The sequence below is a fragment of the Fukomys damarensis genome, unplaced genomic scaffold (genome assembly GCF_012274545.1).
Source record: "Fukomys damarensis isolate Sample0158 unplaced genomic scaffold, DMR_v1.0_HiC HiC_scaffold_39, whole genome shotgun sequence".
Taxonomy (NCBI): Eukaryota; Metazoa; Chordata; class Mammalia; order Rodentia; family Bathyergidae; genus Fukomys; species Fukomys damarensis.
The window spans coordinates 99,981,022-99,998,559 of record NW_022900951.1 but is presented as its reverse complement, the minus strand read 5'-3'; the positions used below and the strand labels follow the sequence as shown (position 1 = coordinate 99,998,559).

At 37.4% G+C, this 17,538-nt stretch overlaps 1 protein-coding gene across 4 annotated transcripts in view; it reads right to left on the bottom strand.

Moving 5' to 3' along the window:
* Positions 1-17,538, bottom strand: part of Gria3 (glutamate ionotropic receptor AMPA type subunit 3) — a 301,868-nt gene that overhangs the window by 11,767 nt on the left and 272,563 nt on the right. For 2 of the 4 annotated variants that reach the window (XM_010614551.1, XM_010614552.1), the window contains exons 13-14: positions 10,335-10,582; positions 9,660-9,774 (exon numbers count right to left, since the gene is read on the bottom strand). In XM_010614551.1, the coding sequence (XP_010612853.1) occupies positions 9,660-9,774; positions 10,335-10,582 (363 nt within the window). The remainder of the gene's footprint in view (positions 1-9,659; positions 9,775-10,334; positions 10,583-17,538) is intronic. The other 2 variants (XM_033760083.1, XM_010614550.1) reach the window with 1 other exon arrangement.

Here is a 17,538-nt window from a genome sequence, read left to right as displayed (position 1 = left end):
GGCACAGATAGGTTAAGCAATCTGTTCAAACCACTACAGCAAATTATGGAGCAGGCCAGAAGGCAAATTAATATACATTGCTCTCCATGCATTTTCCAGTGGAACACAAAGAAAGGGTAGCAGCTGCCCCTAACTTTTATCTTCAGGCTTAGATGTTCACAATGATTTTTTTTGTCTTTAGGGATCACAATTCTCCAAATAACTATCAATTTAACAAGGGCATATTTTGCAGCTGGGGCCTTTTACTGTGATGCAGCAATATGTTTCCAGGTAGTGTTTCAAGCAATTACTACAGGCCCTTAACTGGTACCAGAGAGAATTATGAGTCAGAAATATTTATTGTATTCACTTCAATGGAGAACAAAAAGAATTAAACAAAGTAGGTCAGATGGCTCTCATGGAAATTAGCCAAGCATTCTCCCCCTGAAGGGCTTGCTATAAATGTTTTTCTGACTAGATCCCTCCTAAGACAAAGTCATGGGTCAGCAAGCTTAGAGAGAAAAGAGAAGGACTTTGTGATTTAATTGCAGGGGTCTGGAAATGTCTCCTTTTCCAAAATTGTTTTCCTAATTGATACCTGAAATTCTACCGTGAGACTTCACATCTGTAAATTTGAGAAACATGCTTTGTTGAAATACAAGTCTTCCTGATAAATGAAGTGGAGTGTAATTATTTGAAAATAAAAACTCTTTATGCTGTTGTATTTTTAAAAAGTTTATGGTAGGGAAATAATATAAATTTCTCCAAAAAGAAATTATTTTATGGCCTCTAAGTCATAAAAGTTGGAGAGCGTACAAGAAAATGCAAATTGGATAGTCATTTAAAAGTATGTGGAGGAAATGCTGACCTGTGTAAGGATGTTGATTCCTGGTTGTGGGAAATAATTATGTACAGACATATATTTATTTTTAATATAGGGTAACTCATAGTGCTTTGATAATGAGTTCTATTTTTGAAGAAAAGATTGGATGATACAATTTTCTATCTCTTCCATCCACACCTGGCAATAACTCAGTTACAATGCCCTGTGCTGACAGGTGATGGGTGTCTAGATTCCAGGGCAGTTGCTGGGATATACCAACCAGCCATTTCAAAGAATCAATGTTATCTTAGTGATGGTAAACCCTGTATTTTGGACACAGCTTTAGCATAAGAATATAATTGTTTTTTTTATTTATGTGAAAGTATAAACTGTTTATCTAAAAATCAAAATAAATAAGATTTTTGATATATTTACCTTTTTGGAGGGGGGCTGGGGATCAAACTTAGGACCTTGTGCTTGTGGGACAGATGGCAGCACCACCGAGCTAACTCCCTAGCCATTTTTTTATTTGGCTTTTGACATATTAAAAAAGAACTGCCCAATTAAAAGTGTTATTCCTAGAAATATTGAAAATAGTAAATAAAGTAGCTTGAAGCCATGTTGGATGTCTTATTATGAACCAAAATAAACAGGGGAAAGAAGGAACACTTGGGTGGTCTTGTGAATTAATTGCCAAGTTGATTCCTCCAAATAGTCTGGTGATCCTAGAAGGGTTGGGAGCGGATTTTGTATTATGGTATAGCTCTGGGCCTGAAAAATATAGGAACCGAGGTATAGTATGATTGATCCACCTGAGAGACTGGGGGATATATTCTGCTCTAAATGGCTTCATTTCTTCCTCAGCAGGGACACCTAAAGAGCAAATGCCTGTTTAATTAATGAGTGCAGAAGACCTTAAATGGTGCTCTTAGGAGGGATAGATATGTGTGTAAACATGTAGGTTACAGAGGAAGACAAGATCACAAGACATGTAGAAGAAATGGATGAGCAAGGACAGTACATTTTCATACTTAATTAGAACCTGCTCTGACAGCTCAATATGTGGAAGATGAAAATGGAAACTGATCACAAACTGAGCCGGAAGCCCCTCCTTCGCCCTATCTCAATCCAAGCACCTGCTCCAAGTTACTAACACTTGGTATCTAGTGATATTTTGAACAGCTCTTCAGTGTCAACTTTGGCCTAGTGGAGGGAGAAGTCACCTTTCCTTTTTCTGCCTTTTAAGGAAATGGACTAATGAGGTTTGAACTGGGTTACAGTCCCAGACTGTTTTTTTTTTTCTTCTTTATTTAGAAATTTAAAAAATTTTGCTTTTGTAGACAAGGTCCCATTAAGTCGCCCAGGCTTGACTCTAACTTGTGACTGAAGCTTCTGCTTCAGCTTCCTGAGTAGCTGGATGAGAGTACAAATTAGTGCCACTTTGCCAGACTTTTCTGGCTTTTTCCTTGAATATATTTCCTTGCTCACAAGCCACTATTCTCATTCCCTCACTCCAGCCTTGTCTGGTGAAGCAGTAGCCTTACCCAGGACATGAAAGGCATGTACACTGCTGGCGTTACTGAACTCAGACCATCCAGGTGACCCTCATTCCTCAGGGGCGCTTGCAATGATTTGCAGAGTCATGCAGTACATAGCTGCTGGAAGCTCTCTCTGAGAGAGTATTTATAATCATGAAGTTCGCAAATGTAGCTCAAACCTATTTTACTCCTTGCTAATGAAATCATAATTTAATATAAGTGCAAAGAGCAAATTCAATAATGCATGCATGTAACATTAGGAGTTGAAATCTGTGAGTCATTTTACTAAGGGCCTAACAGTGCTATCGACTGAAACCTATTGAGGAACAGCTGTGCTAACACAGCAGCCCCAGAAGCAGCTTGCAGTTATGTGGCATAAGCCAGTGGTGTTTAAAACCAACATTCTCTATGATTTCACAGGCTGTGAATTTCACTGATGAACTTCTGCCAAGCTAGACTTCTGTCCAGCTTCCTCTTCTAGAACCAGAATCCAAAACCATTATCGGTTGTAGACTATTTCACACAGCCTAATTTGTCTTGGAAGACTTCATACCCAATATATCCCTGATAAAGGGAAGGCAACTGTAGTTATAATATGGTCATAGACATTTTCTTGGTATGAATCACTTGAAAATTCTATGTTAGCATGCATTAAAAATTCAAACTATCAGGTCTGGTTGGTATTTATTATGTATGTGTGTTTTCTTTAGTTCATTTTCATGGCACCAAGAAAGCCCAAAAACTCAAATTAGCAGTGTTTCTGAAGACATCTAGGTCAGTGGGCCACAACTTTCAACTCATCATTTGAGTTCACCAGAAACACAAAGGATGAGTGTTTCTGAAGACATCTAGCTCATTCACCTGATTCCAAGCAAAATATTCATTAAGAATTTAATCTTATGGGTACCACCATCCTCTCTTTTCTCTAATAGCCATCGAAAAATAATCAGTCTTAGCTTATATCCAAATATAGATTCCAAAAAATGGTATCTATGTATCAGATTGGAAAGCTGACTACTGGTTGCCATGCCAAGGGTATCTACCATCCTCTTCTAACATACACTCTAGCATCCACATACCTCACCTGCATTTGTAGTAATGATGCTAGACACACTGGCAATTTTACTATATATGTAACACATAAACACATGTACATATGTGATAGTGCATGTATGTATATGTATATATAGTCATACATACATACATATATAGTGTAAATATATTTAAAAGTATGCTATTGCCTTAGGTCTATATTTTGAGATATATTCACATCAGTGCCAGAAGAAATTAAGCAAAAAGGTGAATCCAGCACTTGGATCCCATTTTTGCCACCTCTGACCAATGGGTATCAGCCTCATGTGCCAAGGGCCAAATGCTATACCGCTCTCTAGAAGTCAAAAGAGAAAGAATTTCAATTGTTCTCCATAAAGGCAATTTGCCCCCACCCTGCTCCACCAGCCCCAGTTCCCACCCTAAACAAATGTATTTCAGTTGCATCAAACACTTCATGTTTCTTTTCCATTGCTGTCCTACCTTTCAGAGATTGTACTTCTTTAACCACTCAAAATAAAAGCAAACCAAATGATTTGGTCTTCAATGGGTAGAGAGGGCATAGATGTGCACCACTTCAATCTTTGCAACTGCAACGGTGTCTTTCCTCTTGGCAAGTGGATAACATCATTCTTACCTTCAGGCTTTTCACTCCTGCTGCTTTTTCTGTAGCTCTGATGTTGGATACTTGATCATCATTTGTTAATAAGAAACATATTCATGTTATCAGGATAATACCAAAGGCAAACAGTCATCCCCGAATCATAGAACTCATTTTAGGCTACACAGTCAATTTTAAAATGTCACAGAATGGAATAATTTAAAAATATTTTCTTTCTGGATTTTACATTGATTTCCGGAGGTAGAATTTATTCTTTAACACCATTTGGAAAAATGAATGGTTTGGCAGCCACAGTTCTTAAGGCAATAGGTCCCTTGCTTGAAGCAGCCATTTGAGAAAAAGTGAGGATTTGCTCTTGGGAGGAAGACCTGAGTAAGTTCAATGAGCAAATTTAGTCACTACCAGGAAAGAAAACTGTCAGGTTCTTCATATTTCCAGGAGGCAGTACCAGCACAGAAACATGCAAACCAACGAAGATCATAATATACTCACCCCACTCCTTGATCTCAAACCAGTCTTGGGGATTCACAGGAGCTTCTGTTAAGACCCAGGAAGTGCCATCGATCTGTAATGATTCTTGCCTACACACATAACAGTGTCAATAAAGAGTCATTGGGATCCATCTTAACTCTGGGTATCCAAAATTTCTACCTTTAGAGATGGCTCCTGCCAGCAAAAGGTCCATTTTGTTTCAGGTAAAAGCAGATGCTGATTCTTATCCATTACCCAAGGCCCAAGAATGTCAAAGAATTCTGGGTGTGGAAGAGAAGTGATTAAGAGATGGTGGCATGTGAGAGGAGATTTTTAGACATACACAGAAGAAGAAATACACACAAATTGAAGATCTCATTTATACATATGGGAAATACAGTTGCTAGGTCATTGGTCTAAGCTCCACTAACTATGGAGCTGAGTGAATTTGGAAAGAGGTTGTCTTAAGGTGTTGCTTTTTGTTATCTTGGAATAGAAGAGAGACTTGCTAAGCAAATGCATGGGACTGAAAAAAAAAGATTGCTAGGAAGAGAGAGGAGGAACCTGTTTGAATTTCTTAAGAGAACAAACTTTTTTAGATACCATAAAACTCCCACATGACAGTAAACACAATTTTAATTGCAGACCATTTTTGAATCTATCAAACAAATTCTCTGTTCTTTTTCCCCAATGTGTGTGGTGAACATCAGTTTCTTCTACTCTTTCCGTATTTTAACTGCACTTTTCTGTCAATACTCTCTAAGTCATAACAATTATCTTATCATTTATTTAAATAATGGAGACTTAACTGCATGATCCTCCTTTGTTCCTCTTTTTTCCATGTGTCTTATGAGTAAAAGGCACTCACCTACTGTCCAATTATCCTTGAAGGGGTTCAAAATGTTCTCATTTAATTCTGTTCCATTGTGCCCCAAGGAACACAATATGTGCTATTTTGCACCTTGGAAAATATGGATAGTGAAGTCTACTTAAATACCTGGCTAGATCTAAAGCCAGGTGCAAATCTTGGATGAGTAAGGTATGGTTTAGAGTAACTTCTCATCCTCTTCAAATAGCTTGTGTGACTGAGCCCACTCCCATCAGCAAAGTAAAGCTCTATGGGAAAGCCAAGCTGGCACCCTTTACCCAAGATTAACGAAATGAAATTGGGTGGATGGAGACACCAGAAGAATGTCAGTTTGAGGCAAGAGACAGCAGTAAAAGGCAGCTGATACGCCTATATGGTTATTCAGCAGCTAAATCTCCATTCTGCTGTGATCTACAGTGACAGACTGTGACAGACTTCCACTGGCCATGTCATAAACCCCTGGTGATCTAGGTGTATCCCTGAAACAACCTACGGTCCCTTAATTACTACATTTGCACAGATATTGTAATAAAGCACTAACATAAAAGGATAACTTTCCGGTTTAAAATTTCTATAGTTCTAATTTCTGTGATCTTTGTCTTTGCATTTATAGCTCATCAAGGAAGGACCAAGTCTACTTTGGTTAGGCCTTATTAGCCCAGTTTGGGAAACTGGTAAAGCCAAGCAGTGTTTTGGTTCTGGTCTATAGATCCAATTCAAGACTTCCCTCAGTTACTGATTTTGTTCTATATTCCTTGTATTTAGAAAATAAAATCAATAAAGTGTCTGATGCATTAGTTTATGCATGTATATATTTACAACAGCCTGAAAAATTGCTGGAACTTTCCATGATATAGTGATTTTTGTAGAATAGACTCAGAATGTATAATGGCTCATGTCATAGAGGAAAAAGTCAACAATTTAACATAATTGTCCATTTTTCATTATTTAAAGGTTGTATAAATGAGAAAGAGAGATAATACAAGTATTTCTTCCTCTTCTGGCTTCAGAGATAATAGGTATGGAAGTGTTTTTGAAAAAGTAAAAGCACTTATAAATGTCAGACTTTGTGATTATTGTCATTTTTAGTAATCAGGATTGAGGTCTGGGATGGCTTAAATATGCCACTTGCCTAGTTACCAAGGTAGTTGAAAATGAACCTGATTCTAATGGAAACATAATCACAGGCAACCAGATTTACATTACTCATTGAGTGGGTAGGTACAATAAATTGCTGTGTGTATTATTATCATAAGAGGTGACCCTAAAAGTCAGCAGATATTTGTGACAGCATTAGCTGTGTGACCTTCTCAAAGTCACCAATATCTCTGAGTCTCACTTTCTCTGTGAAATAATGATATGTTCAACAGTCAGCTGTCATATTAACTGGGGACAAGATACAAGAAAGAAGTTTAATTCTCAAGCCATTTGGCTAATATAGTAAAATTTCACTGATATGGACAGAGGGGAAAAGTTGTCTGAATGAGTAAAGCAAGTCCTGAATTACAAAATGGGTTTGAAGAATGACAGTCTTATTATTTTGTCTATTTTGTAATTCAAACTGACTATAAAACATTCTTGTAAGAACTATTTTAGCAGATAAATTTGTAATGAATATGATTATATCTAATAAGGTGCTTCCAACATTTGAAATGGGGTTTGTTCTCTTAAGGAAAAATCCCATTGACTGTCTAGTCTAAACTCTTCATTTGCTTAACAAACCTCTCTTGTCTCCATTTCTAATAACACAGAGTCAACTTATAGACTGGTCCCTGTTTAGCATATCACAGATTATTTAGAGGGCTCCAAATCCACAAGGTTTCACTGTCATTTCTACTCCACTGATTGGTGTCTACCATCACCACTAAATAGTGGTAGAACAGTCAAGTTCCTCTCTTGCCACATTTTCTTGCTCACTCTCAGAAAACAGCAGGTAGTGAGAAGGAAGAAGACAAAGGTAAGCTCCTTGGTAATCCAGAAAAGGAATTAGCAATTGTTGGGTATGCATCACTGATCATACTATTATCCATAGTTGAAAAAAGGTTGACTTATTTCAAAGGTTGACTGAAGGAATGACTGAGAAAAATTATTTGAAAAATGCCTGGCTGATAGCAATATGGTCAAAAGAGTTGCAAAATATTTAGGATCTACTGAAACACTCTATTTGCGTACTAAAATTCAGATAATCTGGAAATTTGTGCTGGCAATAAAGTTACTTGATAGAACATTTTGCAGCAGTGCTAGCTGAGAATAAAGGAGCTCCATTGCTGGTTGTAATTAGCAAATAGGTGGTCTAAACTTTTTGGGGTCTTCATGATACCAAAACATTTGAATGAAAAGTAAAATGTAAGCCAGATATATGTAGTTTTTTTGTTTATATACTATCAAAAATCTGGTTATTTGAAAACTTCTGGACACTTGACATCATGTGGATTATTTTGAGTCATCTTGATATAGTCCATGGGTTCTTTTTACTATGCTGAGTATAAATGATGAGTTCAGGAGAGCAATGTATCCAATCCAGCTCAATTTTGATTCTGCAACTGACTTCAATCATATAATTAGCTTCTTGGTGGCCTGCTAATAACATGAGAAAAAGACTGGGAAGAAGGCGCTAAGTATCACATTAGCCATTGTAAAAATCAAATGAACTGAAACTTGGATAGATTGTCAATGCCATCAGTTCACATTGGTGAGAAAGGAAGTTACTGCTTTTTGACACATAGTAAAACCTTGATTAATTGAAATCCATAAGGAATGATGGAATTTTCAGTGAGTATACTCATTTTGTTTCATTCTTGGCTAATTACATGTTTTCTTAAAATGCTTGTATCCACTTTCTTGCCTCAGGGAAGCAGCCTTTAAGGTTTGTGGCTCAATCCAGATGGAGAGAAGTTATAGGAGAAAGAGTTGAATGTGATCTAACCACAGGTTATCTCTTGGCAGGTGATTAAAAACATCAATTCCTTGAGATCTTCTTTGGGAATACTATTGATGCTTTCTCATCAATGTGAAGTGCCGAGGGGAATAATTCAGTTAGGGTACTGGTTATGTGAGTTCTTGTTAATCAAGGTTTTACAATAAAAGACTTTGCTAATAACTGATAAGAATATAAGCTGAAGTCAATTGTCTCTAAATTTATTTATTTGAAAGTGTTCTGAATCAGTGTTTCCAAACCCATGTTATACTGCAGACTGGTAAACAAGATTTTGCATCAGGATCCTGAGGGATGGAGAGGAAAAGAGAAGAGCAGAGGTACAACCATTGAGTCTGAAGGAGAAAAGTTTTGGCTTGCCTGTCTGTTGCTCTGTGGTTCACCTTAAGATGCCCATTGTATCTTGATTGTATGAGAGCTTTTCTCATGTGCTTCAATCCCATTCTCATGCCCTTCAGGCCATGGAGAATTCTGTTTTCAGGTCCTCTCCTGTACTTACCCAGTGTGTTTTTCCATGACTTGATGTCTTGGCTTCTGTGGGAGCCCTTATCTCTTGTTGCTTGAATGATGGCTACTCATTCATTCTAGACCCAAAGAGTGTTAAAAACCAAAGGAATGCCAAGTAAGATGAGTTTTCTCATGATGGCAGCCTGGATAACAGTTAGACCTACCTGAACCAAGAACATGGCTAAGGAGAAGCCAAATCAAGCATTCACACATACCACAGTTAGGTGACGCACTTATTTAAATACACAGAATATCTTTGAAAAGTCTCTATATGTGATGACCTATTGAAGAAAGACCCCATTTAACTTGAAACCTATCTTGTTGTTTGGGTTTCAGGTTAAGTGGGGCCAGCTTAAATGGGCCATCACATATAGAGTACAACATCTCATCATCCATACACGTACTTGAGGAAGTCACCTCTACTCAATCAACCAATTTCTATGACCAACCATCGCATCCTAGAAAAAAGAAACTATAACCTGACTTTACACTGATGGATCTAATTTCACATATCACTATCTAAGGCAGGTGGGGACAGTCTCGCAGTAAAGGCTGGGGCTCTTGAAAGTAGAGAGCATTAAAACCCATATTATGGCCTTTGTAAGGTAACCAGTCTGGTGTGCGAGGGAAGGGAAGGGGTGTGAATGAGGAGCCTCTGTCTGGGAGTTTAAGAAGGGACCCAAGTTAGATAAAAAATGTGGGCAGCGCCCTAAAGCCTTTCTGGTTCTCAAAGCTGCCAAGTAGGGGAACAACCTGGTCATCCCACTTTATGTGTGAGTCTTGTGCTGTCTCCTCAATAACAAGATAACAGTCTTGCCGATTACTCGTCACTAAGGGTACCCGGTTGTGGTGACATTGAGGCTGACCTTGGAGTCACCGCCCCCGCTGCCGCACTCTCCTTTGTCGTACCACCATTTGTTTTTCAATTTGTCCAAGAGGCCTTGCTCATTCAGTTTTAATACTGCCAGGTTAACAGCATTTCTTGAAACGATAAAACATAACTTGTAAGAAAATGCACAAATGCTTAGGAAATCGTTAACGTATAAAAAGGAGCACAAGAGGACAAATTGGCTAAATTTCACAGAACGTGGAGCTATAAAAATGTCTGTACAGCAAATACAGGGTTAAATATTGGAAGGTGGCATGGAGGATAACATTTGCTCAAAACTGAAGTGTGCGGGATGGGGAAATTGTCTTTGAGAAAAAAAGTAACAAGAACACCACATCCATGCAATTAACATTCGTCACATATGGCACCATAACTTGGCTTTTACCATTTAAATTGAAAAAGCCGTTGAACTGTAAAATTAAAACAGCAACAAACAGTCAGAGAGGACAACACAGAGAGAGAACATTAAAAAAATGGATGCATTAAATAGATGAGACCATAATTTACCGTCTTATTTAACTCCATGGAATACTGTAGATTTTAAACTTTTAAAAGTTACCTCAAAATCCACAAGAAAGAAAATGACAACAAAATGCATCAGGGTAGGTGGAATACTATAACAACACGGATATTGTTATATTATTCCACCCACCTTAATGCTGAGCCTTTAGGGGTTGCCACACCATAGCCTTTGGAATCCAGATTTCCACCAACTTTCATCGTATCACACGGTTTTCTCTGCTCAATGTACTCATTCATGGTTGACTCCAGCAGGAAGGCGAACTTTCCCTTGGACTTCCGCACTCGGGCCACCCCATCTGCTGTTGTTTTGGTAAACACAGATGGCTCTGCCGATTTCATGTAAGACCACATTTTCTCGTACACAGCAATTTTAGATCTCTGCAACAAAGAGATAAAGAGTTCTTTGAACTGGCAGAGTTGAAATCTAAAAGAGGACCTAGTGCAGTAATTTTTAAACATTTTTGATTGCAAGTTATGGAAAGAAAAACATAGTACATTATAACTGAGGAGACACATTCTGACCTGTGTCAACATGTTTCTAAAGCAGTTTTCTTAAACCCACATACACCCTTGCCATGTGATGCTCTTGGATATTTTCTATTCTAATTTACTTTAAAAAATGTTGGTTATAGCTGGGTATGGTGGCAGCACCCTGGGAGGTTGGGGCAGGAGGATCACAAGTTCAAATGCTGCCTGGGCAATTTAGCAACTTAGTGAGACTCTTCTCAAAATAAAAAATAAAACGGAGCTGGGCATTTACCTTAGTGACAAAACCTTGGGCTCAAATCTGTACTACAAAAAAGAAAAAAAAAAGCTGGTTATAACCCACTGAATTTATTTCATGGCCTCACTAATTGATTAAAATCTGGTATGAAAAACATTCTTATTTCAATGTTCTTCTCAATGAAGAAATCTCTCCACACAATATCCTGCCATGTGTTTTTCCTGTACTTACTTGAAAAAAAAGTCATCATAAGAATGTAGACTTATTTTAGTCAACACTTGTAGCTTAGCACATAAATCACTGTAATAAAGTATTTCCTTATTTTGAGCTGTTTCTTGTCCATAACTCCCATCCTTTAGCAGTATATGCTAGACTTATACTAAAGTAATTCTGTAGGTTCTTCTGTATGGTGATCCTTCAGACATTGTGAGGATTTTATTATCTTCCATCTTCATCTTTTCACTATGTGAAACTCCATTGTTAAATAATTTTTCTAGAATTCTCATAACTTTTAATCTTCCTTTCATAGTCATTCTAATTTATTAATTTAGTCATTCTAATTTAAATTATAATTTATTAATTCTAATTTATGACTCTAATTTAGAGTCATTCTAATTACTTTCTTAAGTTGAAATGTCTAAAAATGACATGGCACTTACAGATGTATGATCACAACAGAGACAAAATCAAACTACTTGTTTTGGAACATTTCTTTCTACCAGTGTTGCCTGACTTTGCTTTAATGTATTTAGTCATTCATCCATCCTTTCAACAATTATTTATTTAGCCCCACTCTAGTGGAAGTACAAAAACTATACAAAGTGCGACTGAAAACTACAGCGAATGTTCAACTTAAAATTTATAAAAGTAAAAGACACATCGCCACTGACCCTCCTCAAAATCCTCTCCCTCATTTTGAACACACTTATCTCATCATTCCTGCCACTTTCTGAAGCAGTTCTGGAAGTCTTCTTTGTGAGTGTCTTTAGCTGAAATGTTGTGGCTGCTTCAGCATCCCAAATTGATTAAAAATGTTTATTTTTCGTGGTCATTTTGACTTTGGGGAAGATTCAGAAGTGGTATGGAGACAGATCTGGTGAATAAGGTGGATGAGGACACACAGTAATGTTTTTATGAGACTGCCTTTCTGTTGGATGGTATTTAGCAGTAGTATTCACTGTATTTTTAATCACAATTTTTAAAGACACTCACAAACGAGGTCCTCTCTAGGTGCATAGCTTTTTGTACTCACCAAAAGTAACCACAATTCTAATTTGGTTTTTATTTTTCCCTTCCATGGCTCCATACTTTAACTAGAATAAACCTATCTTTTTCATAATAGGTATGTACAACAATTTAATCTATGAATACATTATTCTTTATTGACTCAATCAAGTTTTGAAGAACTCAGATTAGTTCTATGTTTTCAGCATTATGGAAAGCATTGTAGTAGGTATGTTTTTTTGCATGTGTGCTTGCTTATAAAGAGGTATTTTGTACTTTTTATCTTAGCCCCATCAGAACTGATTACAAGGTGGGGTGGGAAGAAGGAGGTTTCATACCAATTTTTCTCTTATACAATTTGCAAATAGACCATTGCTTCTAAAGATAAATTCATAAGCTAAGGGTTAAGGGGTCCATGAATTCTGAGTCATGTGCACTGCAATTTTGACTCATTTACTTCATCATTTACACCAGCTCTTTGATTGCTGATACAGGTTTAAAGGTTTATCCCTTTAGATAATGATGTATTTCTAGGAGAATAAGTGGCAGTGGTGTACAAGCGGCAGAAATTAATGAATACAGTAAATGACAAGCTAGTTAGTGGCAGAAATGATTGGGTTCTGGTTGATGGATTCTGAAGGAGGTCAGAAGAGAGAAAAGTAAATGGCTCATAAGTGAACATTCAAGCTGCAAAATTTGTCTTCCTAACTAGTATTTAAGTGACAGTATAACATTCAGACCAAAAGGAAGAAAAAGGTCACAAGAATTTTCTCTTTTTTTTAGTCTGTCTTATTTTGGCTGAAATACCAAAGGCAATGAAAGGTATTGAATCTCAGCTCAATCATCTGGCAGAAGTTTAAAAAAATTATGGGTTGGATATATAATAACAAATTCATTTTTCTCTGAACTACGATGTTTTGTTTATTTTGTGCCACAGAGCACCACTTTATGCCAAAGAAGGAAGAAGCCAGCAGTTATGCAGAGAGACCGTGAGACATTCTCATACACTGCTAGATAATTAGCAAATGAAACCAAAGGAGAAATACACGAATGGAGGAGGAACAGAGCAGGTAAGGTAGAGCTCTAGCATTAATGGAGTCAAATGTCAGAAATTCAACAATTTTTAGTAAAACAAAACAGAACAAAACAAACCCATGAAGTTCTAAGATAGAGAGGAACATTTTTATGATGGCGGGCATTTGAATCTTGTGCCTTGCCAAGTCTGGTGCATGGAAGCAAGTAATTAGTGAGTCACTCAGGCCACCACTTGGACCTTGTATCTGTTTGCAGTGGTGTTGGTTATTCTTAGTGATTGTGCCTGTGGTGGCTCTCTAGTGATAAAAGTCTTTTTTATTAGACCCAGGTAAGTACCAGATAAGCGTGTAGTGCTGTGGTTAAATGTGTGGAGTCAGAGTACTTGTATTTGAATCCCAGTATGTTAGGTACATAAATTGTCTAGCCTCTGTAAGTCTGTTTCCTCATTTGTAAATTGCGATGATCTGTTTTATAATAAACCACACACAAGCTTAAATATTGCACAATTTCTCCTATATAAGAAATTCCAAATTATAAATAAAGAGTGGAATAAAAGATAGACAATAGAAAGTAGGGAAGGGGATGATGAGATGGAGGGAAAGGGGTGCAAAGGAAAGGGTATGAATAAAGGAATTAAGGTGTGTTATATATGCATACCAACTCCACACAAAGGGTAAACGTTATGCAATGAAATATATGCTAATAACAATAAAGTAAAATAATTTAAAAATCTACTTCAGAGCTTTGCTGGGAGGCATTAAATGGGTTAATAATTTTTATAGCAGTGCTTGGAACACAGGAAGTGTTGAAAACATTATGTACTTTTATAGTACATAAAGCATAACTTGTTTTAGTGACAGAATTTATTTAAATGGCACTATGAATTATTTTGGTCTCGTATTTACAAAATTATTACTTCATTTTTCGAGGGCTATCATATGCTTAAGTATTATTGACATGTTTATGTCTCCAGACATGGGAATACCCATGGTCTGACATTAACAAAAATCATTATCATTTGACTTTGTATTTTGAGAATTTCATTGTTGGGAGAAAAATGAATAGTATGTCACATTTTCCTTTTATGTTTATGTTTTGTGGTGTATTTGAGTTTTACACATTAAAAAAACCCTCATTATCCAGGGCACTGTTCTGGGGGAAGCCTGGAGAGTAAAAATTTCTGCTTTCCTATGAGTTAAAGTTGAAAATCTCCTTGGTCAACAGAACATTCAGTTATAGTCAGTTGGATAACATAATATTTGAGTTAGAAGGCACTTTCAAAAACATCTTGTTCAGCCTCCCACCCAATTCAGAGTTGCTTCTTTGTTCAAGTGGCTCTAGTAATAAGGAACTTCCTAGCTCACAGGAATTTAGAAGGCAGCTTACTCTATGGTGGGGTAGTTCAAGTGGACAGAAAGTTCTTTAATGAAAGCTTCTCCTATCCAACTGTATTTTTTTGCCTTCTGCTGGAATTGGGCAGTCCTTCCTCTGCTTCCATTTTTCCATTATAGTAGCATCAATTATATTGCTTAATAATGTTGATCCCTAGCCAAATCTGAACTTCTGGGAAGTAGGTCATTTTTGGTCTCTGCATTTCTAGTGTCTACCAGAATTTCTGGCATGTGGTAGAATCTCAGTATGTGTCTGTGGGACAAATGAATATTAAAATTGAAATGCCATTCATTGGTTCTGATTCTTCTCTCTTTAGTGACTCAGAGTAAATATGCTTTCTTTCTCACAAAATGTCCATCCTAAAGTCTATCATCACAATGTCACCTGTTAATTGCCTCTTTTCCAGGCTAACCCTTGTGAAGGCCTTCATTTGTTACTTGAATGACATGAATTCCAGTGCTCCTTTCCTGGTCACAATCTTCTAGATATTTTTGAATTTTTCAAAGTTCCTCCTAAAGTGTGCCCCCACTATTGACCACAAATGTGCTTGATACAGGTGCACTGGCGCAAAAGGCCATGGAACCATGTAGTCTTGCCATGGAGATATGAGCACAAATTTTCCATTCAACAGACACTTTTTCATGTTGATAGTCTAGAATTAATAACATACACCAATAAGTTGCAAGCATAATTATCAACAGAAGCATGGTATGCAGGCTCATTTTATGGTATTAATTTACTGTCAGAATATAAAGTATTGGAATAATTTGCAAAGAAAGTAACATTGGTGTTTGTCCCAAACATATACAGTGTATTCTGAATGCATAGTTTGAGAGGATGGTGTGAAGGAAAGGTCAGGGGAAGATGATTCTAGGCACTTTGTGTCCCATTGTTCCTCAAAGGGGAATGAATGGACTTTACTTATTTATTTGGCCATTGTTGCCACCCCGTTTATATTTTCATTTCCATCTCAGAATGTACAGGGTTAGACTTGTTCAAATGTGACAAAGTTCAAATATGACAAAGAGGCTACTTTTGACTTCAGGATGCTCAGCCTCCATTTGTCTTCCCTACCTCTATCAGTCATTCATCCTGCACCCATTTTCTGGTAGCAGCAGACCTGCTCCTTATATGGGTATTCACCGATATGATAAGGTAACAAAAAATGACTTTTTATTTGAATAGGGCATTCATGTTCCTGTAAAGAGAGTGGGCTTCTTGGTTTTGTGAAAGGTAACTTTTAGGAGCTAGAGAAGGCCATCCCCGTGTGCATGACCTCAAGAAAGGGAAGTATGGCAAGAGTGTCAAACACAAATCACACCTCCTCATTCATTCTGCCTTTGCTGTTTATTATGGATTGTTTATTACTATACCTTTAAGAGAGTATAATTCTAAACTATGATACACTTTTTTGCTAAGTCATTTAGCTTTTTATGAAATTTAAAAAATAAAGGCTCAGGTAGCATTGGTAAATGGTATAAACTCAAAAGGGGAGCTTTGGGGTTCAGTATGCCTGAGCTGAGCACTTACAGAGCCCCTGCACATGTCTCATGTACCCTCCCTAACATTTAGGAGCAAATTATTTTTTTGATACGGGGGATCGAACTCGAGTCCTTGTGCTTGCCAGGCAGGCAGCGGAACCACTGAGCTAAATCCCCAGCAGGAGCAAATGTACACTCACAGAATTTATCAAATAATGGGATAATGACAGGTGATTCTCACAAGGCAAGGCCCTACAAGGAAAGCTAACTGATGATGAACCTGCTTTGGGGAGCTCATAACCCCTCATTTCCACCCCACTCTTTTGCCTTTCCTAATGTTAGGTGCGATTGGAAGAGGACAATGTGCTCGAGTGTCCTAGTGGATGGGCATAGTAGGAGGATGGAGAGGCAGGTAAGGAGTAGATGGCTTCTCAAGCTCTTAAATACAGTCATAAGTCTCAGCTTTATAGAAACTATTTTGACTTTGGCAATGGAAATTTCAAATGTTTGGTTTAGATTCAGGAAGGGGAGATTTTTTTGTGGCCTGTCATACAACCTTTTAGGTATTCCCCTTCCTTATTCAGAGAGGCCTTATGTTGGTCATTAGTAGAAATGGGAGTCAGTTGAATACCTTTAAACCTTAAATTTGCCTAGACCTTTCTGGTTGACAAAGTGGTTTGACACATACTGTCTCATTTCAATCCCACAGAAAAACAGCAGCTGCTGTTTGCTTGGTTTTATCCCCAGCACCAAGAACAGTGTCTGAGCCCAGTTTCATAAATGTTTGTCAAATGAAGAAATGAATTCTCATTTCATAAATGAGGGAACTAAGGGAAAGAGCAGAGCAATGGCAATACAAAGAGATGCCAGATTGGGCTTTAGCCTATCCACTCATTTTTCACTTATCTATCCCCAAATCACCACAAGCCTTGGAAAAGCTTTGTGTTTGCCAATGAGCAGTTTCCAAATAAGTCTCAACCAGAATGCCACCTTGAAGGATCTACAATATGGAAATTTGAAGATTTGCCACCTATTCAGTAACTTGTTCCAGGTCACTTAGCTAATGAGGAATAATGCTCATATACCAGCAAAATCTGCTGAATTGAAGTTTCAGACAGATCTTCCCCTACCACCCCAGCTTTTTTATTCAGTTTCTGATGATATCTTTTTGATAAAAGAAATTCACCTTTAAAAACAATTTTATTTTTTGGTCCAACCTGTTTTCTGAAATTGGGTTAAAGTGGAAATTAACCCCAATTCCCTCCTCGTGAGGCACTGGGATGACTGAATGTTCTTGTCATTTACTGTAACCCTACTCCAAGTCCCTAGTAGCCATACTTCACTGTGTGAAAGGCTCAGAGCAATTTGAGTCCGAAGAGAAAGAGCATATCTGGCTTGCTAAATGCATCTGATACATATTTTCCTTCCTCATCTGCTTGGAAGAAATCAGTAGCATTCATGAGGTTTATTTGGAGAGA